This window comes from Trematomus bernacchii, unplaced genomic scaffold, assembly GCF_902827165.1.
Source record: "Trematomus bernacchii unplaced genomic scaffold, fTreBer1.1, whole genome shotgun sequence".
Lineage (NCBI taxonomy): Eukaryota > Metazoa > Chordata > Actinopteri > Perciformes > Nototheniidae > Trematomus > Trematomus bernacchii.
In genome coordinates this window covers 15,953,557-15,977,205 of record NW_022988043.1, presented here as the reverse complement: position 1 = coordinate 15,977,205, position 23,649 = coordinate 15,953,557, and the positions used below count along the sequence as shown (strand labels likewise).

Sequence of the window (23,649 nt, the reverse complement as noted above, 5' to 3'; positions counted from 1 at the left end):
TTGTGATCTCCCCTGGCATCACTCCTATTCCTATAATATAACTATTGTGAACTAAAAGTAAATGCATAATGACCATAGTGCAGAAAGTTATAGTTATGACCATGTGGAATAGATATGGAATGATGTTCTCTTGTGTTTTCTTTGCTTGTGCTTTGATTTTTGGAATTTTAATTTGGGAATATGGTTTAAATCCAGTGGTGAAAGAAGTATTCAAATGCTTTACTTGAGTAAAAGTACCAACAGATTATTTTCAAAATTGTAAAGTCTGCCAGAATCTCACTTAAATCAAAGTACAAAAGTATTTTCAGCAAAATGTTAATCAAGTATAAAAAGTAAAAGTAATCATTGTGCAGAAAAATGTAGTAGAGAAGTGTGTATATAATTATATTTATATATGACATTTCTAGATAATATGGTTGCATCAAGTAGCATTTTACTGTTGTAGACAAAGTTCTGATTGACTTTTTGTAAAATATTGAAATAATTTGACTCTTTGGTAAAATGTAGTGGAGTAAAACTACAGCATTTACCTCTGAATTGTAGTGGAGTAGAAGTACAAAGTACCTCAAATCCACGTACAGTACCTGAGTAAATCCACTTAGTTACTTTACACCTCTGTTTAAATCCAATCTTGAAAGAGGGAAGATAGTTTACACTTGAACCTGCTGTTCATTGCACCACTGAGTCCACCCTCTCTCCCCCTCCGTCCTCCGTCCTCCCTCCTCCTCTTTTCTGTCTGCTGCTTCCCCAGCGCTGCAGGTTGAATCTATTGCCCCTATTTCCTGTCACATGGGTTGGAAATAGGATCCCTGCTTTCTACTATCTGTTGCCGTCTCCGTGGTGTCAGTGTAGTAGTAGCTGCAGGACCTGCCTTGAAGTTCAGGGACTTTTAACGCCGGCCGAAGAGAGTCTGGCGCACAGACCGGGACAGACCGTCAGTCAGTCCGCCCGCTCTGCGCATCCGTCCGTCTGGCTGCACTTCACCTGAGAGACACTTTAAACACACCATGGATTCCTGGACAGCCACCTTGGCTCTTCTTCTCGCTGGGGTTATTTCTTCAGCGGCTTTGAGTGTTTTCGACACCGGTGAGTCAAACTTTTCTGCTCGCATTTTGCGCAGGATGAATACGGATACATGTCTGCGCTGACGGAAGCATCTCCAAAGTTGCTCTTTTGAATATGCTCTTATCCTATCAGCAAGTTTTGAATACATATCCAAAAATGCGTTACGTTTTTATGTTATTATGATATTTTCATACTTAGTTTTGAATTTGTCACAGATTGCATTCGCAGTAACTTCATTCATAGTTCATCGCCTTGGTTCAAATCCCACTACGACACTGTTTCCCAAATGCACGCTGGCTCCACTATGGGTGTTTACAGAGGGCGGCCAAAGCAACAAGGAGCAATGGGTTTTGATGTGATGTGATAAGTTCGAAGACAACCGAACGAGACAGTGTCAGTTATCCCTCCACACACACAGGTACAGGGTAAACATTTGTTTACTAAAGACCAGTAGAGTCCCGGCGACAAAAATCTGAGCGAACAGCGGTGCATGTGAATCTGCAAAAAGGCTTAGAAAATCATCTGGAAGCGATGTTATGTTCTTTTTAAGATACATTTCGATTGAATCAGGGAGACCACGGGCTTGTAACCCAAACCAGCAGCTGTTAGGCACTCCTCTCTCCTGCACATCCTGCGCGTTGGGTCCGGGGTATGTTTACCTGTTCTGCATCAGCTGCTCAACACTCATCAATCATATTGTATTCTTTTGGATTGGTCATTTTTAAACAGTTATGGCAGAACATATTTATATCCATCATAATATTATTGTTGGCTTTCTGGCTTGTGTATCTTTTAATTGAATCACACAGACATCGTATACCCTGCCGAAATGAACTCAAAACCCCTCAGCTCAGTCATCTGATAACTTCCATTTAATTCACCATCAAATTCAGATTAATACGCAGGCATAACATTGCGTCTTTCTGCAAGAACTTCAAAGTTGCAACCGGATCCCAATTCAAAGCTGAATATGTTGTTTTTAATGTGAATATCTAATAGCGATGACCACACAAACCGAGCTTCTCCTTTGCTGTAATTTGTGCCGCGTTTCATGTCGAAGCAGCAAATCCTCATGCTTTCCTTTTTAATTTTTTTGTCTCTTAATTATACCCTTGGATTTCAAATTAGAGGGTCCACCATCTGGGCTAGTGCGTAAGTACTCCCATGTGTACCTATGTATTAACAAAGTATTTAAAGCAATGGTATTCCCCCTCATAACAGTGGGGGAAGAAAAAGTCTAGGTTTATGTTTAGTTTAAGTCAGCTGTGCCACATTTGACTGTACAGTAAAACAATAATTGCATGCCTTTACAGGCAGTCAGCCTGTGTGTTGCTTCCTTGGCTCTGTTTCACTCTAATATCTTTTAACTGCAGGTCAAAACAAATGTAAAACAAGGAAAAACCCTAAAGCCTTTCTGCCCCTATAGTAGAGACACTTCATCTGTTTTTCTTACAGTCAAAGATTATTTGCTTAACGTCTGGAGCTTCTATGGTTTCAAAGCAGAAGACTGCTCGTATAAAAATGTAAGTGGAAACATCACATTTTTAGTGTCAGGCACTCCGAATCAAAGAAAAAAGTGCTTCTTTCCAGAGATGCAGTCTTGAGCTTACTTTTACCAGGAGAAGCTGAATCAAAGGAGATTCATTTTATGGTTGAAGCAAATTATTCATGATTCAGAGATTGCGGAAAGGCATTCTGGTAAATGTAGGAAGCCCAGAGAAAAATCTATAAGGCAGATGAGAGGAAGTGGACACACCAAGCAGAACTGTGGAATCACTTCATTGATTTGACTTGTTAAAATATGTCTCACGTTATTGTTGTGGTTTAGAATTGACATGAAATCCAACAGAAGAATCCTTAGCATGTCCCGGATGATATTTAGAAGTGAAATCTGGATATGCTCATATATGAATGATTAAACCCAGCGGGAATTGAGTTGAACCTGTGAAGGCTGGTCATTCAGCAGCTTATTAATGCTCTGCAGAAATCCAGCCACTGTTGATTTTGTGATAGTGATTAAAACAATATCACAATAGAGGGCTTTTACTGCGCCATCGCATCAAGCAGGAGTGAATGAAAAGCACAATCACGCGCCTACAGATGTAGAGATGTAAACACACATACAAAGGGCAAACAAGTGAAATGAAACTAAGGCTTAGTTGTGTTGCATATAGCTGCAGCAGCTAAGTACCTTTTTGCAGCCTCTAATATAAGAACGTGCTCCTCTTCAGTACAGCACACTTCTAAAGCATTAGTTAACCAAAGTCCTATCTTTGATGTATGTATGTAACTCAGAGGCTTCATAAAGAAACACATGCCGTTGTGTATGACTGCGGCCCACTGTTGCTCACTTGTCAGCTGCTAAGGCCCTTCACACAAATGTACAAACAAGTAAAAGCCGAATCCTGTCAGAGCTGTCAAGATGAGAAGTAATTGAGTCGCTATGATCATGTAGTCCATAGTGTTGTTGTTGTGAGCAAGTTGCTTGTTAATCAACAAGGAATTATTTTGCTACTGATGTTCCTGTTATCCATGACCGATCTCACTGGCAGGTGGACGATAGTGGCCAGTTGTGAGAGTCCCACAGTGTATATGTGTATGTCTTTTGTTTATGCAGATTTTTGTGTTGCTGTTGAAGTATGTCGCTCCCCCAAAGCGATTCTTTTTTTTTTTAATTCAGTGGCTGGCTGTTCAAGTTATTTTTCTTTCAGCACATGCAGGGATGAACAACATACTATGAACTATGAACTATTAGCTTTCTTGCTGAATGAGATAAGAAGATTGTACCACTCATATTTGTTTGTTAAATATAAAGCTTGAGCTTCAGCTGCGTTGCTTTAGCACAAAGACTGGAAACATCAACTGGCTCTGTCTAAAGGTAACAACATCCACCTACCAGCACCTGTAAAGCTCACAAATTAACATGTTATATCACCTTTGTTGTTTGGTAACAAAGTATAAAAACGTCAGGTAAATAAACCCTTTGTAAAACAGCTTTAACATTTCACATCCTAATGTAGTGCGCTTCAGAGGTACTGGTAGGTGGATATTGTTACTTTTGGACATGGCATGGCTATGCTAGCTTTTGCTAAGCTAAGCTAACCAACTCCATCTAGCCACTGACAACTTTGCTAACACATTTCAGCATCAAGCAATTGTAACAACACAAGACATGGCAAAGCCAGCTTTTTGTTAACAGCTACTTATCTGTATATAATTTAAATGTTATCCTTCATTTTATTAATCTTGTGTGAGTCTGTACTGTACTTTCGGTCTTACTCTGTTGCTGCTTAAACTCCTGAATTTCCCTACAGGGATTAATAAAGGTCAATATTATGTTATCTTATCTTATTTTATCTTAATCCACCTGTTACCAACACTGGCAACAGACCAAGATAAGACCAACAGTTAACTGTCGTACAGCAGTTAGCTGGAGCTCACGGCAGCAATTACCCGTATGTTTTACTTAAGCAAAAAGAAAGCCTTTTTCTCTATTTGGAAATATCATTAAACACCAAGAGTTAAGGCAGAGCAGCTTGAAGACTTTAGATGGAAAGCAAGAAAACATTCTATGAACAAAATATGATCCAGTTTCACCAAAATCGCAACATTTTCCTGCAGGGGATGTTGTAAGAAAAGCTTACAAAAGTTACAATGTGCAAGAACAGAAGTTTGTCTTTCTTCCCCCTCATTGTAGCATCCAGCTGTTATTTGAAGGTTAAATAATAATAATAATAATAATAATAATACATTTAATTTTTGTTGCGCTTTTCGCAGTGCTCAAAGACGCTTGTAAAATAAAATAATTATTAAAATAGTTATATCATCCTGAATGTTGAACTATTGCTTCGACCGTGTAGGAGATAATCTTTCAATATGTTTCTGATCTTTTCGACTGTGAAAGTCTGGATAGTTTTACCCTTTCAGGTCTGCCGTAACATTTATATTTAAGGGAAAGTGATTTCAAGTAGGTTTTGCTTTGATTAAGAGCTTCACAACACCAAAAGGTCGGCAACAATTGATCTGTTTGATCCCTCATGTTGCTGTTCAATAACAGCAACATAAAAAAAGAAGTGAAGTGACAACCTGTGTATGGCTGAACGTTCTTTCTATTACCTTTAAAGGAAACCAGTTGGCTTTCGTTGTGTCGAGCTGAGGCTTGAAAATGGCAGGCTTTGACATTTTGGCAACATGGAATGCACTCTCATTATGTGATCACGATAGACCGAGCTGTCAGAAATAAGGCCAGATGAAGAAAACATCAGGTTAAGACCAGGCTGTGCTCAAACAAACTAAATCTTGGACTGATCGCACAAAGCAAGATGTGCCTTCATGGGCTTTCATTTTATCTGAAGTCTTCGCCAAGTCTCAGTCTACTTAACCAGATATGCATGAATTCACTTGTAAGGCCACAGTGGGAAGATTTGCTAAGGCTGCGTTCTGTGCAGTGAGGCATCTTATCAACACCAACTTATAGCAGGTAAATCAGCTTGATTAGTTCCAGACCACACTGGAGCTTTTCAAACACTCCATTTTCTTCCTTGAAGCATTACAGGCACCAAATAGAGTGATGGCGGGGTGATTGACAACATGTGGTGTGGTATTTTCTTTGTAGCCTGACATGTAGGTACAGTAAGCTGCATTTACTGGCAACCCCTTGTTTGTTTTGGCAACCCCGCTGTCTGTCCTACTCCCTGTCTGAACGCTGTCCAGCACTGCATGATGTTGGTCTGGACTCTGTCAGGATGGGCTTGTCCGGCCGCAGGAGGAACTTTACAACGCTGTAGTTGAGGCATTGTTGCGGGAGAGAGGTTTTAAACACTGCACCTACTCCTGAACAGTAGCTCACACAGAGGTTTGTATTGTAGTTTTTGAAGACTGTTCAATAGCTTGCCGTGTGATTGAGTCTACGGTGCATGTTTGTGTTATTTTCAGGTGTTTGGCTGAACATCGAGTCAGAGCGTGTTGCCTGTTGTATACAGTAGATACCACCATCAGAGGAGTAAAAGATGCAGTAGCTTCTCAACAGGCTCATTTATGCTAATTCAGGAGTATTTTGTATTTTGTGAGCATATTTCTGCTTTTCCATCTCCCTAAGTGTTTAGGGATGCAATTTACAGTTATCTTTATTATCAATTACTGCAATCCTTTATGGAAATTGATCCCACACAAGGTCTATTGAGAAGGTCTTAAGGAGCTTACGATCATATCACATTACAAACTTCCTCAACACTTTATGGACCTCTAGTATTCAAATCTGAGGTGCGAAGTCGATACTACTGTTTCTTTTTCCTCAAAATAAATTGAACCATTCCACAAATTTAAAGTAGGCCAAAGCCCAAGAGAACATCTTAAAATGTCTTGTTTTCTCCAAGCAACCATCTAAAATCCAAAGGCATTCAATGTAAAATAATATATACTCATACTTATCAATCTGAAAACAGCAAATGTTTCACAATTTGTCCATTCAAAATGATAATTACTTTTCGGTCACTTGAGTCATCAATTATTCAGCCAATAATTTCAACACTTCATGTGCATGTGTTTGAGTGAAGTTCAAATGTGAGGCAGCTGTTGCCATCTGCAGCCTCCATAAACCTCCAACGTTCCTGCTTTCGATTTTAAGAGGCCACGTCAAGTGCCAAACCAAGAGGTCTCACATCCTCAATCTGATGCCCCTCCTTCCCCACACACGCACACTCAACCACGTACACACACAAACAACTGTCTGTCTTTGCCTAATCCACAGCTCTCGCTCACACAGTCAATCACCGTATCCGTCTCGACTTAATCCACTCTCAACTTGTAAAAGCAGTCCATACAGAGCAGTTTATTACTGTCCTCCATAAACCTTTCTAACCCCTGAGACAGAGAGATCTTTGTGAATGTGTGTGTGTGTGTTTGAGAGAAAAGCTCTGAATCGTCTGACTAGGATGATAATAACAGACCATCTTCAGCCGCGATCTGAGGAAACAAGAGCTTGTGTTGGCAGAGGTGATTGCGATGGAGCGCTGCTTTGAGGAGAGACAGCGGGTTCTAAAAGAGTTTAACATACTGGCCTTCGGTGTGTGGCTAAAGGGAGTGTCAGAGGGCAAAATGGGAAGAGCGTGCATGGGGTCTGGGTCTCAGATGTGGGCCCTGCGGTCCCTCCCGCTCTTCCGGTTCAGAGATGGATGGATATGGAAACCTCTCCTCCCCTGGTGAGCTCCTGTGCTGCAGACACAAGTTCAGACAAACCACTGGATTGAATTGGTGAACTGGTGTGTGTGTGTGTGTGTGTGTGTGTGTGTGTGTGTGTGTGTGTGTGTGTGTGTGTGTGTGTGTGTGTGTGTGTGTGTGTGTGTGTGTGTGTGTATGTGTGTGTGTGTGTGTGTGTGTGTGTGTGTGTGTGTGTGTGTGTGTGTGTGTGTGTGTGTGTGTGTGTGTGTGTGTGTGTGTGTGTGTGTGTGTGTGTGTGTGTTTAGTGGGAGTGGGAGTTTTAGACTGGAAGGGATCTAATACAATGATTCTCACTTTCCTTCAGCTCTTTGTATCCTTTAAGCCTTTTTCCTTGTTTTTTTCATTTGTTTTTGGCATTTAAATCATGTGATAGCTGATGTAGTCTGTTAGGGTCTTCACAGCAAAGCTATCTGAACAGCTATGTATACACCACATATAGCAATTCCTCGTATGTGTGAACCTATTTGGTAATTAAACAGATTCTGATTCTGATGTGCCGCTAGTAAAAGCACAATCAATATATTGAAGTTGTATTGACTTCATCCATATTGTCTGAAGCAATCCCTGTGTAATACATCTCTCACACACTTATTCCCAGTGTTGAGGGACTCACATTTTTGTAGTTTAATAGTGTTATAGAGCTAAAAATGTGATAGCTTATGTGACTGGTAAAGGAACACATTTAGAAGAAAGTAAGAAGACAAAGTAGTTCTTCAGCTGTTCACTTTTGAGATAATGGTAGTCCCTACTTTCACTGAAGGGCATACAAGTGTGCCTGCATCCATCACAGGGAAGAATAATATATCAGGGACACATGGTTGCCTTGACTCCCTATTTTCTCATCAATCGTTGGAGTCTTGAGTAAATTGACGAATGGGCTAATCTCCTCTAAACTTTTATAGTATGTACAACTTTATACTCCTTTGAATTTCCTGTAGGTTAAACTCGGGTTCAGTGAGTATTTACTGGTTGTTTTAACAGCAAAAGCAGTCAATCAGTCTTTCTCCTTTTTGTGTTATGTCCATGCATAAACAGCTCCACACCAGCCCATATGGAGCCCTCATGGAATGCCCCAAGAGGTTAAGTTAAGCAACACAACAAAACACGCAACAAAAAACAACTATGCATATCAACCTCAACTGACACTGGGACTGCAAGGTGACCCACAACAGATTGGACGTTAGAGTTATAGTGACTGAAAGGCTTTGCTATTAGCTAAATTGCTGAGGTGATAATAATAATAATGTGGAGGACAAACAACAGGCCTCCAAAGAGGTCCTTCCGCTGAGCATCACCATTTGTTTTACATTAGTATGGTACTTGGTATGGTATCACCAGCTCACAGTAGCACTGACAGATGAACCAGACATAGGGACTAGAAAGTCTGAAATGTAGGAAAAAAGGGCAGAGTATTTTCCTTTTTGCATATCCCAACACTCGTGGTACTCAGCATGTCTTGACTTGTTAAGACAGGCCAAAGTTTTGAAGAATTCCCTTATTTACTTGGCCGAAGGTTGGTTGGATCAGGCTCACAGGCAACAGAAGAAGAAAAAAACTCTAGTTTGGAAATGTGTGCTTCTGTTTCGGGGTGGCAGCCCATTTACTTCCTGTTGACCTCTTGGTGGTGCCCTGCAAAGGTCAAGTTCCGGGCAACGCCCTTGTTCTTCCATGCAAGGGCATTGGTGCACCCACAAAACCACCAACCACTAAGACGGAGAAACAGACCTAGTTATTATAAACACAATCGTGCTTATTATCGTGCCACTGCGATTCGCGTCCTGTCGTGTTCAAAGGCTTACATTTGTTTTATTAAAGCACCTCTCTCTGTGTCGTTTCCCGGTTTCTCGATTTATCCGTTTGAACTTCCGCTCAGTGCGACTCTTTCATTTCTTTCTCTTGTGCAAATCACCACCTGCTCGGGCGGTTGGTTGGGCAACCCAGCATGCAAAGAAGCCAAACCAACTCCAGCTTCAGGATCTATGATGGTGTCGCAATGGGAAGCACTGCTAAGAGGTGACTTGGCGTGACAGAGGCGATAGACACGTGAAGCACAGGGAGATGAGAGAAACAGGCGTCCCCAAACAAAGTGGTGCAAGGTTGAGTCACTCCGGTCCCTGATCCACGGAGGCGGTCCGGTGAGACAACATGGAATTAGGCTGTCAAACCGCTGCTGGCTGTACACAACTGTCAGGCTTGAAAGAGATACACAATGTTTAGGTGGGAGAGTGCACACATGTGGCCAGAATAGTGGTTTGTGAGGTTTTGTTGCTCAAAGGTCAGTTAGGACCAGTCAGAGTATTTTTCTGAATGAGCCGTGACATGTTGGTTTTGGATGGAGCTCTGCAAAGCCATGTAGCCTCTTATTCTTTCACAACTCTTTTCATCTCGATACTGTTCTCCAAGTTTTTCTTCCTCCAACTCTACATTTTAATACTGTTATGCATGAGCTGTGTTCCCTGGCCTCTTTGTGTACCTTGACATTTGCGTATGCATGAGGAGACCCACTCCAGTCAATGCCAAATGACATTCTCCCTCAGCTGAGCCGGTGCTCCCTGCCGCAGTCAGAGCCCATCAGCTGGAACACACTCCAGGGCGAGGGGGTGAATCAAATAGTCAGACAACAGTAATGAAATACCATAGAGCCTTATGTTCTTCTATGAATTCTATTAACTCTCAAACCAACAATTTTTGTCATTATCAAAACTCCATTTAATTCACAGAGAATGGAATTTTAAAGTAGGTTTTAATGCCCCAGGCAGAAAGTGGCTGATGGATCAAAAAACAACTTTCCTTCCCTGGATTTATATACTGACGCATCAGCTTTGGGCGTGTTGATAAAAGGAAGTGCAGGCAAAAAACAATTACATTTGTTTTGGTACAAGCTCAAAACCATTCTGGCTTCCTGTCTCTGTATTTCCGTTTTGAACATACTATTATTAAATATTTTGACATAGTATGATTAACGTAAATTAGTTATTTTTCTTGATTTGATTTAAACACGTAACTTGTTCCTAACATCTCGCCAGAGACTGGTTGGGTGTTTAAGCAAGAATCTCAACAGGAGTTTTAAAGCAACTATGTATTTTTATGGTGTCATATGTGATTCTGAGTTTTGAGAAGCGTAACCAAGAACATAACGGGAGGATATGGAATTGCTACTGTGTCAGACATGACCTGTCCGGCGAACTTGGTTCTTTTTATACTGCAGTTATGGTTGGGCCAGGGCCACTGAGGTCTGTGCTCTACTGCGGTAGAGTAATGGCAACCACTTTAAATAAATGGAGAGTAATTTAGCTGCTGAGCCCTGGGGTCTGGTTTGTGTCCAGCTGCAGCAGCCTGTGGCCGAAGAGGCAAATTGTCGCCTTTCGTCCTTGCAGGAAACGCCCACAGACAGCACTGATCAGACAAGGCCAAGCAAGTGGACATGGCTAAGTGGACAGTGCAAACATTTGGACAAGTGAAGGGAGCAGACATACTTGAGTGGACAGCAAACAAAGGAACAAACCAGTAGTGGGCAGAGCTAAGAAGCCGTGACAGCGAAATGTGCAGGGAAACAGATAGTGTGTGGTCTTTTTTGAAAGAATATAGAAACAAACCAATAACTTGATACTCCATACGATAATTAACTGAGCTTAAAAAGTCCATTTACCCTACTTTACAAATTCACAGGAACTTCCCAGTCAACTGTTTTCAAAAACGACCATTGTCTTCTACGCTACGGAGCCAGTGATATCCACTTGCAATGCAAGAAAAAAGCTTGAAGTCAAAAACGGTGAAACCCAAGTCGCCTAGAGGCCCTGATCTAATTGTCTGTCCTGCATCGAAGGTGAATACAGCTCCCCAAGGTGAACACAGAAAGGACTGGGTCTGCAGCCGCCTACGTGGCACCAGCCCACTACCAAAGCCAACTGAGGGTCGGTCACACTCGGCTGATGCCGTGAAACAGAATCTGCCGGCCCTCAATAGATCCTCCGTAATGGATCCCCTTCTCAGGGAGGCCAGTGGGATGCCCCCTGTCTTTTACCAGAGCCATCTGGTTCCCAGTACTGCTGCTCTTCCCACAGCCACACAAACCACAGTGAAAAAGGATCACTTTCACAATCAAGATCAGGAACTGGAGACGTGGCTGGTTAAAAGGGGTCTGAATGTTGAGCGCTATGGTCCCCTCTGCAGCAGCCTATTGTGCCGTTGTTATTGTGTCCTTAGAAGTGCACTCTGTTGCGGTTTATCTGACAACCTTTTGTGATTTGATACAGGGGATTGTACATGCTCTGTTCATTCTCTGACCGGGTCAGTCAGACAGGATAATAAAAAAATAACAATTCAAACATGTTAGGACAATCCATAAAATTGAGATGTGCACTTCAGTGATAATGATCACGGATTGGTCTTAAGCCGACAGCATGGATAAGGACATTCGGTGTAGCAAGAGATGAAGGCGCAATTACTTCACGCAACAGGGGATTTTCTACACAACATACATACATTTAAAGTGTAAAACAATCTAAAAAAGCCAAAGAATGCTAAGGGATCAGATCATTGCCTTCATCTTTAGCATACAAAGTTAGACAAAACACACTGGTGCGTTTTTTTCTGATGTGTTGTTATGTGCCACTCTCTCCAAACCATCACACTGGATTCATTGGTTGCAGATGGGAGGATGTTTAGGCTCCACACATTGGGTCTGTTCCCCCACAACTGCAAGCAACAAGTAAAAGTTAAATGAAATCACAGGGTTAGGGTTAGGGTTATCTATCAGTGTGCCTTGCCTTCCGGACAATCCATTTCTCGGCTCTGCCTAAAGGGTTAATGAAATATCCTATTGGTCTGCTTCAGTTACATTTAATCACAACACATGGCCATAAGCTTCCCTCTGACATTTGATCAACTTAAGCCCAATTTCCAGTAACCATTTTGTTTATTTCTTTTTAAAAAGCGGCTTCAAAGCTGCCTTTAAAGCTTCCCAGGCTGATGTGACTATTGGTGGTCTAACAGATTGACAGAGTGACGCTACATTTAGGTTTTCATGTTTTTAGACACAGAAAACTAATCAAAAACTATTTTGATACTTTATTGTTGGGGTATTTTTTGCAAATAAAACCCTTTTTTCTTGTTTTTGCAGTTTCAGCTTCTCCACTAGATAAAATGCAACTAATTTTCTCATTCCCCAAATTATATTTTGGGAGTCATGTATAGTTGGCAGGAACGCGCCATAACAGAGCAACATTTAAAACTCTCCTCCAAACAGCAGCGTAGAGAAAGAAAAACAAAATTGAATAGTGTTTAAAAGTTCCACAAACAAGATTTTCAGTAACACCTGCACTGCCGTGGACATGTACATGGGATGTGGACATTTAAATAAAAGTTAATGTTCTCAAAACCAAACATAAAATTAGTCAAAACTGCGATAGTATTAGTTGATCAAATCCTTCAAATCTTTTTCTGCTGCTTTACACAAGGGATTCTGCTTCGTTTGCCTCGGGTCTTGTTGTGATTCAAGCCGGCATCATTCTGTTTTAATAATGATGTCTGTTAAGAATAAACAGGAAAAACAGCTGTGCTTTTGATCTGGTGCAGCAGTGTGTTTCTTCTTGTTTGCATTAGCAGGGCAGGTCACATCGCTCCCTCCCCTCGACTCGATTCCTGTATTTATCCAAGTCAGACCTCATCTTCCCCGAACCCTGTATTCACACAGGACCTCAGGAAAGAAGAGACAGATGAGGTGGTGTGTGTGTGTGTGTGTGTGTGTGTGTGTGTGTGTGTGTGTGTGTGTGTGTGTGTGTGTGTGTGTGTGTGTGTGTGTGTGTGTGTGTGTGTGTGTGTGTGTGTGTGTGTGTGTGTGTGTGTGTGTGTGTGTGTGTGTGTGTGTGTGTGGGTGGGTGGGTGGGTGGGTGGGTGTGTGTGTGGAGGTAATAGTTGCACTCTATCCCCTGCAACAGCACTGACAGAGCTTCAGCCCAAACCACATATCATTTACATTCCTCAGATAGCAGCTAACCTGAGCACAAAGAGGAAGATCGAAAACAGGTGTGCTCAGCAACAACCCCTTTTCTTTCATGGTTCATCTTTCTCTGAGGTGCTATCTGGCCTTCGTTGTATTAGTGGCTTAACAGATGGGGCCTACATATGGATATGAGGTCCATCACTGCGTACAAATCCAACTGTTATCATTGGAGCAACGTCAAACATGGTAATTGTCCATCAGGGCCGGCCGCAGCCATACTGGCCGCACAGCTTACATTATGTTACCGCAAATTGATTGCTGCCTTGGAGAGGCTGTCAAATGGTGAGGAGAGGGGAATTGACAGACATGTGCACTCAAACAAAAACATGCACACATGCATGCACATACACACATGCATGCACATACACTCACTCAGTGGGTGATATCTACAGTACAGTGATGAGTGGGTGAGAATGGCATCACCACAATGACACTGGCCCTACCACCAAGTGAACAAAGGAGCCTGTGTGCATTTTGATGTGTGTGTGCGAGTGTGTGTGTCCTCCGTTCCCTCCACATCAGATCCATCTGAAAATACCGCGGCTGCTTCACTGATGAAAATTGCTCCCTTTCATTCTTACTGTAAGTGCATCTGGGGGGAGGGATACGGGTATGAGGAGGGAGAAGGAGGAACAAAAAGAGAAGGAATGATGTGGGTAGGAGGGCAGTTTAATGCCTGTTTTGTCACTGCATATGTTTATCGTGGCATCTGACAGTGCAAGTTGACTGAGGGATCATTTTACCATCCATTTACAAGCAAAACAAAGAAGAAGAGAACAAGCTTAAAACACCCCCATGCGAGTAACGCACAGCCATTAGCAACAGTAAGCCATCATGACTTGTATCACAAGCCGTAGATCCTCTGGTTATCAAAGGCGGCGTGCGATGAGGAACCCATATGGTCTTGTGTTATTTTCCTCACAGAGGACAGACACGCATTAGTAAGACACATTTTGTTCTCCCTTCAGCCCTGCTTCGGTTGTTTGTTTGCTGGTAAAAGGCCCCAGCATGCATCTGTGCCACAGAGCTCCTCTGGAATGAGATGTGTACCTTCAGACTCAGACGTTGGAGATGTAAACTCTGTGTTCGCTGTTCATTTTACAAGCCTGGTCTTTGTCAGCCTTGTCTATAACATGGGGAAATGTGAAATAAACCCAGCGCTCACTTCATTTGTGCTATACACAAGAGGGAGACAATTAGAGCCTGGGTTAACAATATGACGGATCATAAAAACAGTCTTTGTCCCACCCTGACTCACTCTGTTTTCTTCTCCTCTTTCTTTTTCTGATTCATTTTGCTTTTACTTACATCTTTTCGTCTTTCACAATCTGTTATTCAATGTCAATGCTCCACACTCATTTGCAGTTTGACTTTATTTAGGATGGATCGATCCCAGACACACTAATTGTGCACCTTTTGAAAGCCCTTAATTGAACAACCTTAGCACGTCTTGGCTTCCCTATCTCCTGCCCCCCCCCCCCCCCCCCCTCCTTCTTTCAATGATGCTTTCTCCTGCACACGTCGTCTTGTTTACTCTCGTGTAAGAGTTGGTTTGGAGCGGGTTCAGTGGCATGTGTTGAGTATGCAGGGGATTTCCCCTTGTGTTTGTTCAACCCTGTAACCCTTGCCTATACTTACTGTGTAGGGAGACTTGTGATTGGGTGTGAGAAACTACAGAAACAAGGACAGCGTTAGAGGTGAAGAAGCTTTTAATCATGTTTGGAAATATATGGCAGATGTGGATTATGACTCGAGGAAACGGTGAGGAGCTGCCAGAGGGAGGTAATTGAGCGTGACACCTCGTCCGCCCTCATGTCAGGTTGGCTAACATGTCTCTGATGTCCACATTGTGCCAGCAGCTTTTTTCCCTAGGGTTTCAGCAAGTCCCTGAATGTCCTTTACGTCATTGTCAGAGTCTGCAGCCCATCAGTCACTCCCTGAACGTCTGCCAAGTAAAACTCAAAATTGTCCCTCCTTGTTTCATTCTGGGCCACTCACAGAGCCAAAACTACTCTTGGTCCATCTGTGCTGCGCTCTGTCAGAGATCATCCTGGCAACTACGGGATATCCTACATAGGTGGAGTCCTTATCTGCCTTGGTATATTATTTGTTGATTGATTTTTCCTCTGGTATTTAAATATAGGGCCTGCTTGTGGGCAAAACAACCTTTTATGCTTTCCATTTTGTGACAAGCAACTTCAAACAGACGGTTTTTTTGGCAGCGCTTTTAGCCCACCACGGGCTCCTGCCGATTAGACTCTTTCCATTACGGAGCTAAATAATAGGGGCCGCACTAGAACGAGATGGGGCCATATTTTATAGGTGCTACCCAGAAACTTTGGCAGGGAGTCTTGTGGGTCTGTGGCTACTGTGGTAGTGAACTCAGGAGGTGGTGCAGTGGAGGGTTTTTTGCAAAGGAAGCATGGCGAAGGCTATTTCGGGATGAATGAGTTCCTGGTTTACGGCCTGGTTATCTGGGGCTGCAACCCATGACAAAAGCATGAAACAAAAAGAAGGATTGTAAAATCCCATTGAGAAGTCATTGTCTGCAGAGTTAACTAGTTAGAGGCATCTGTTCTCATCACGTGCAAGGTTAATTCTTTGCACTTTCATTGACCTTCTTCCAAGAGGGCACTTTTAAAGCACAGAGACGAGATGTGGTCCATTAACTGCCAAGCCCACCCCCGAGACATTGGTGACTTCTTCTCAGCCACTTCCAAATTCATTAAAAGAGCCTTACTGAATCTGTGACTATCTGTGAAACCTGGATAAGCAGTCTTCCTGTGAAGCAGTCTTCCTGTGATCCTCTGAAGTCTGATGTGGTTTTGATGTGGAAATGGATGCTGCTGGGGAAAAGGGGAACCAGACTTGTGTTGCAGCCAGCTGTGTCCCCACCAGAAAAGTAATCTGTAACCTGCTACATCTGGCCTGGTTTGGCCTGGCCCTGGCCTCTGTGCTTACTACACTGACATTAATGAGCCTCACAACATTAATGGTTACCAGGACAGAGTGGAGGGGAAACTTTTTTTGGCAGGTTGTGCATTAATAATCTGACGTTTCCGTCGTCTTTGAAAGCTCTCTAAATCTGAGCAGCTTTGGGTGGTGTAAGCGTGTGCACAAATGATGATGTTTTTGTGCATAAAAGTGTACATGCATGTTTCTATCATAGACTCATTCTGGAAATATTGCTCATCCACTAAGCCTGTTATGCTGTCCCTGAAGTTTGGAAACATATAATAAAGATGGAAGGAAGCTCTTTATGTCAACCCTCAGTGAGGAAGCAGTCATCTTTAATTATCGCTGCTTTCATCCCTCGTAGCGAACACAACAAATAAGTGCTCTTGTGCGACCTGGCAACGCGTCTCAGAGAAACCATTTGTTTGTAAGCTTGTTTGTTTGTGTTTTTCAGATCACATGACCAAATGCTCTTTTCTCTCTCCCCCCCCCCCACTTATTTCGGAACATCAAGTGCATTTGAAGTCGCAATGTGGAAGTCATTAGCCACAAATCCCAACCAATATAATAACAGGGCGATTAGCTCTCTCTCAGCGGTCCTCTGCTGTTTCCTTTTCCCCCCTCTTGTCGCCGGGGTGGTGCAGTATTCTGTGAGGGCAGGGCTTGGTAAAGGGCGAGTCCTTCTCTTCCCTTTCCCGGATTTTTTCTATTTGTAGATCTGCATGTATTTTATAGGAGGTTTTTTCTCCCCCCCCTTCTCTCTGTCTTTCATGCGGCGGTGGTTCTGTTTCCCATCACGGCCTATGATGAAACCACAAGAAAGCCCAGGCCCATGTGACGAGAGCACAACAGTTGCTTGGTGACATGGAAAGGGGGTGTCAGATTGAGGGCTGGTCGTGTTTGTAGGGGAGGGGGCATGGAGTGGTGATGATCCAATCAGCAGATGAGCTCTTAACTTCCTCCAGGACAAGGATAAAGTGCTCATATCCACCATATTCTTTCTTTAGCTATATAGATGTGTGGCCATCCTCAAGGCTCTTAAATGGACCATTCATGTCTAACGTAGCCTCACTTATCTCTGAGGCCTTGCAGATCCGCTTCTTCCCTTTCCCACCACAAGCAAATGGTGTCTTGAAACCACCTGGAACAATCCCCCTTCCCCATATTCCTCCAGGGGGCAAAACGCTGCCATATTTACCATCTTGTCTTGGAAAGCTTAGTTGACCGCAGCAGGGCGGGATGATTGCCAGCAGCAGCTCGTTCCAAAGGGACCATGTGCAGACGAGCTCTGCTTCATCCTGAAACTCTAGAGTAAAGTCTCCTGAAGGAGGAAAGGAGACATTTACAAAGTCATTTGGCTCTTTCTTTTCGATACAGTGTGTTGTTGAGCAGCGCTTCGTTCAGTCATTTTAATACCCTCTTTTCGGGGAGAAGATATTTGAAGGACGTGAGCTCATTTGGGATGCAGTCTGTTGCCCTGTCGCTACCTGATGTTATCCTCTGTGACTTGGGCAGTAACAGTCATGATTGCTTTTGGGGAGCAGTGACTCATGATTGTGCTGCTGCCAAACTCTCAATGGCAGTGGTTCCTTCTCTTTTTTTCTGTTTGCCGTCACTGCCAGCATCCGGAGAAATGTGAATTCAATGAAAATTAATCATTTGATTCCTGTCTTCCCCAATAAGTTCTGTGTATATTATACCATACAAATCATAACATGCAGGATAACTCATTTTGTAGCTTAAGGTCAATGACAAACCATAATTACAAGTCACTCCACTACTAAATCTTACTGTTTTGAAAAGTATTATTTTGCTGTGTGGTTATTTGTTTTCTTGCCAATATTATGTGTGTGTCTTTTAAACTGATTGAATTGTTCCCACTTTTAAAATGATTGCTCAAGATGGAAACATAGGTTGAGTGATAACACGGCTTCAGTGTAGGCGGTAGTGGCGATTCTCTCTGAACAACCAGTGGCCAGAATTATTAGTGAAGTAGTTCTAAAAAAGTGTTGAGTCAGGTAGAGCCATAACATGAAGTGGCAACACAGATTAACATTGATATCAGATCTCCACCTTATCTCTAAAGTCTTCCACAGGATAAACATGCTACATGGTGATCATGTGCATCCTTTTCAATTGCACAATTTGCATTATTAAACACACCATGTTGTCTGGAGTGTCAGCCCCACGACTCTTCATCGCTCCCTTGTGTAGGGGAGCAAGAGCATGACCCCTAGTTGTACCACCATTAAGCTGTTTATTTTATTTTATGGAGTCGTGTTCTGCCTCAGACACTCTCCAGTGGATTTACGATCTGGCGGTGGCCTAGTTGGTATTAATTTGCTAATATAGAGGGGAGCCATTCACAGACAATAGAGTGGCATCATAATGCAGGAACCTGACACCCTGCATCTCCTTGCCACCGTTGAACTCCTGTCAGCCAGACGATGGATGGCTAACAAGCTTGACTGAATAACACTGCCGAAACAACTTTAATTAAAAGCTACTTTGGCTGCCAGGGGCTTTGATTTACTTTCAAATTAAGAGAAGTATAGTAGAGGATGCAAGAGACTGAAATGAATGTTTGTGTGCAAGCTAACTGCTGTTAATATATCAAAACATGGTAGAAAGTACGGGAAGCAAATGTAGGTCCCTTACATATCTACATTAGACACATATTGTAACATCTGCAGTCAACACACGGTTTCATTTGGGAGATGTTTGGTCTCCTAAAAGAATAATTCTCCTTTAGGTCTTAATTGATGCTGCCTTCCTCCTCTAGACGTGTGAAACGGCATCTTAAGGTTGCCATCTAACGATAGTCGCAAGCTCAAAAGTTGAGATAGAAGCCTGTGAAGCAAAGAGATCCCCCCCCCCCCCCCAAAAGAAATTCTGTATAAAAGTTGAAAGGGGATGACAGAAGAAAGCCAAAGCAGCAGAGGAGAAAAGAGTTGTGAATGCTGAGAAGGGAGAACAGAGGATAAGATATGAGAAAGAGAAAGGAAGTTAGGAAACCTTGGACTGGAAGAGAATGAGAAAGAGCCTTGGAGCACGGCTGTCTCACTATGGGATGTAATGACTGTCATATTGTGATGCATTAGCTCATACTCAGCCCAGACAGCTCCACTTGATGAAAGGGGCCGGTCACTGGCTAACTGCATACATAGCAACAAGACCCCATGGAAACGAGCCAAACAAACGACTATTGTTCTGTTTCTTGAGTTTGATTGACAGGCATGAGTTGAAATAATTGTATTATGTATTACACTTCATAAGTCAACACTCAAAAGTGTCAAAGCACACACTGTAAAAGAACACTTCAAAGTGATGCCATTGTCAGTATTTACTCTTGGCAACATAATGTCATACATACAGTCTTTTTGTATCCCCTGCTGTTTATACTGAAGGAGAATCCTGCTCTGTCTATGTTTGAGTAATCATAACATAATAAATTAATATTTTCCATCGTAATGCAATCACAGAGGAATTCAGCTGTAGCAGTTAAAACTCTCTTGATGGGAGCCCCCCCACCCCTCCTCAAGGCTGAGAGCGATGCACAGTAATGGCTGATCACGTTCCCGTCATCAGCCAATGTTTATTTGACTTCCCAATTTCAGGGAAGAAAAGCTCTCCCCCAGCCATTGTTTTGCTTTGAAACCAGCTCTCCCTTTTCTCACTCTCTTTCTGGCTTGGCCATAGGGTAGTCATACATTTCCTAGAAATCCAAGCCATGTTTGCTTTACTTGTATTACTGTATATCTGTGGGCCATTTTTTCTCCTGCGATGACATTAATTAAAACAATACAGTGTTTGATCTTTCTTTACCCCATTTGGCAAGAGCCGAAATGAACCGAGACTGGGCAAAAATTACAATTATTCCAAAGTTGTCGTCTGAACAAATGTTCCTAGCTTGAGAGTATTTCACTGAATCCACATTCTCAATAAAGCAGGTCATATTTGTGGCTGACTCTCTGAGTTCAAAAGATCTTGCCAAGCTTTTGATTTGCAACTTAAAAGATGTCTAAGCCCTTATTGCAGACACAAGTGATTCCTCTCAATTTCTCCATCTCGTTCCTCTTTTTCCAGAGTGCTACACTGCCAACGGAGAGGACTACAGGGGCTTCCAGAATCAGACCAGCCTGCATGGTGGTAAACCCTGCCTCTTCTGGAATGAGACTTTCCAGCACCCTTACAACACTCTCAAATACCCCAATGGAGAGGGGGGTCTGGGCAGCCACAACTTCTGCAGGTGAGTCCCTCATATTGTGCTGACCTACGGGTAAATAAGTTCAAATAAAGCAACGGTTTTAAACCTTTTTGTGGATTTTGACCCTTTAATGCTAAGTGGGACCAACTTTTAGAGGCTTCTAGACATAATATGTTCACCCAGGATATAGATTAGAGAAATGTAATTTGCACTTAAATCACAACATCTTAACTTTACCTCAGAGTTACATAAAACCTTCTTAAACACATTGTGTATATAATCATTCAAATAGACTTTGTTGGTATGAGTCCTGTGAGCAAATGAGACCCCCCCCCCCCCCCCCACTAGTGCCTCCCAAAATATTGTAGATTCTGAAATAACGTCCAAACCTACGTCACTCCACTCTATTTGTTTTACAAAGGCTACAGATAAAGATGAAGATTATTAAGACTAAGATTAAGATTAGTCCCAAAGCAGCTCCCTCTCCTTTTTTTATGTTGTTAAGCATCCTTCCTTTGTCCTGGAAATCCATCAGATTTACCGCAAAATCCTAAACAGTGACTTTCAATGTAAGACTAACAATCTTTTAAGCAGTTATGACAAGTGATTGATGTTATTGATGTCAACATGCTTTGAGTAGCACCGTTCAAACTCAGATGGATACTGAGGTTTGACAGAGCTTTGAACTTCTTGGACAAAGCATTTGACTGTATGAATAATTTAGTAACAGATTGTGTCCTTTTTGTGAAGGTTCTGAGCGCAGGGGAGCTGCTCAGACATCTGCCCCTGAATATTTTATTGGTAGTACCCGAACAGAACGTTTAGCCCCGGTCTTCACAAGGACACAAACACGCCTGAAGAGTTTGTCTAAGCAACTCTCCATCCATCATCCCTGGAATGTGAAGGGACACGGTGGCTTTTTGGTGTCTAGGAAACACTTTAAAATCCGTCTGTCACACTCCAAGTACGACTGTCAGCATTGTATGCACCAATGTCAAAGTTGTGTATTTGCCGGGAGCCACACTGTTCCGTGAGTCGGTTCAAATTCACCGAGACTACCAGAACAGTGGCTTGGCCAAGATCGCCAAGCCGTAGGAAACAGAACCACCCCCCCCCCCCCTCCCTGGCCCAAAGCCCTTGAAACATTTCTCTAAGTCACGGTTGTAAACTCATAATGCAGAAATGCTTTGAAGGAGCACAGAACAGATTAGTTTTTAACTTGAACTGGATGGGAATTTGGGAGATTTATGAGTAGGATACATGCAGAGGATCCAGGAAGGCTTTCCCTGCACATTAGGAGTGTATTATGTCAAAACAGCGGTCAAAAATGGACATCTCCACTGTTTGGATTTGCCTGTTTTCTTGGCCACTGGTGGAGTAAGCAGCTTTTCCAACTTACTAACAGCTCATAGCTTTGTTTCTTCCTGACAGAGGGATTTCTGTCACTTAGGGCTCCAGCTACAACTACTCCCAGTCTCTCTCAGACATAAAGAGTCACCCATCAGTGGGGCTATGGGGACCAAAGTGGCCACTTCATTATGAAAAGATGCAGGATGGCATGTATGGCATGTCTGCACAGGGTCAAGTATTTGTGCATGTGTCCTCCCACAAGTATGTCTCTGCAGAGGAGAGGGTAATCCCGCTGTAATCAGAATCAGAATACCTTTAGTCCCACAGAGGGGACATTTACATTTGTTACAGCAGAAAAGAGCCAAAGACAGCTTCATGTTAACTAAGAAGCATGCATAAAACACATATTAAAGATTAAAAAGAAAATACAAAAAATTAGACAATTTACAAAATACACATCCTGTAACAGTTCTGAATATATAGCAGCCAGGTATATATTGCACAGTTATTACGGCATGTATATATATTGCTCATATTGCATATTGCACATAGTTGGTATATAAAGCATGATGTCTAATGTTAGATTAGTTTTATTACAGAAAGTGAGATGTCTTAGACGTTGTTAATGAATTTAGATTGCAAATAACCTTATTTACATTTTTACTGTACGAGTACTAAGTAAAAGAATGATCTTTCATATGAGGCTTACATTTCTCTGGACATTTCTGACTAGAACACAATAGGTGGTAATACTTAAACAAAGGGTGGGGTTAAAAAAAAAGAAGAAGCAGAGCCAGGGAAGTTTTGGCATGTCTGACCCTGAGGCCAATTGGGGTTTTATGAGCCTGATCTGAGGCCAAGGCACAGGTGTATAATGGGAAGCTGCACGTATTTGCCTTAACACACGGCTCCACGCACATATAAGGTGTTGAGAAGCAGGGAAGTAGAGTATTACACACTAACTTCTGGTCCCATCACTGCCGTTTTCCAGTTGGTGATTTAGTCGAGAGGGCACTTCAGCAGTGCTGGAGAAAGACCCCTAACAGTCCCCACATTTCACTTTTATAGCCTGCTGTAAAAAACGGGGAGAAACTGGGCAGAGGGGAAATGTCACATTGTTCGCCTGCAAAAAGAAAAGCAGCACAAAGCCTCAGGAAAGGACAACAGCTCGTGTGTCTTAGCTGAGACTTAGCGATGCTCATTCCAACAGTGAATATCACAGTACTCATCATCAGCGTGTGGCAATTCAGAATTAATTTCATATCATCAAGTGGAAGTAAATGATCAACTCTTATGTCTGGTATTGAGTTGAATATTGGTCATTCTGCAGCATAACACTTTAAAAAGTAGTTTTTTTCACCTTTTAAGTAGTTTTTTTCACCTTTTCTGATACTTCACGACATTCAAAAGTCATTTATATTTCCTTTATTGTTTCTTTCAATCTACTATTCACAGACTGATTTTTTGATTTTCGCCCCGGTGCATTATTACGAGGGTTTGAAGTGCCTGACGCTTCAGTGGGTGGTTGAATAGCTTTGCCAGCCATTTCCTGGCTATTTATGTGCAGGTGTGTGTGTGTGTGTGTGTGTGTGTGTGTGTGTGTGTGTGTGTGTGTGTGTGTGTGTGTGTGTGTGTGTGTGTGTGTGTGTGTGTGTGTGTGTGTGTGTGTGTGTGTGTGTGTGTGTGTGTGTGTGTGTGTGTGTGTGTACTGTACAATTTACGAGTGTCCACTATGGCTTCTAATGCTTTTCCCTTACATACTGTAGGTGAGATAATGGAAATGCCAGAGTGAATAGTGTTCTCCAAGTTGATTGTAATTGAATCTCTATGATGTCAGGTGCAAAAGCAA

General features: G+C 42.5%; 1 protein-coding gene across 2 annotated transcripts in view; it reads left to right on the top strand.

Annotated features, from left to right (window-relative positions):
- The first annotated feature begins 790 nt into the window (after positions 1-790).
- The window catches only part of kremen1 (kringle containing transmembrane protein 1), a 55,999-nt gene continuing 33,140 nt past the window's right edge, over positions 791-23,649 (top strand). The window contains exons 1-2 of one of the 2 annotated variants that reach the window (XM_034117580.1): positions 791-1,086; positions 20,330-20,492. In XM_034117580.1, coding sequence (XP_033973471.1) covers positions 1,008-1,086; positions 20,330-20,492 — 242 coding nt within the window. In that variant the 5' untranslated portion in view covers positions 791-1,007. The remainder of the gene's footprint in view (positions 1,087-20,329; positions 20,493-23,649) is intronic. The other variant, XM_034117581.1, reaches the window with a different exon arrangement.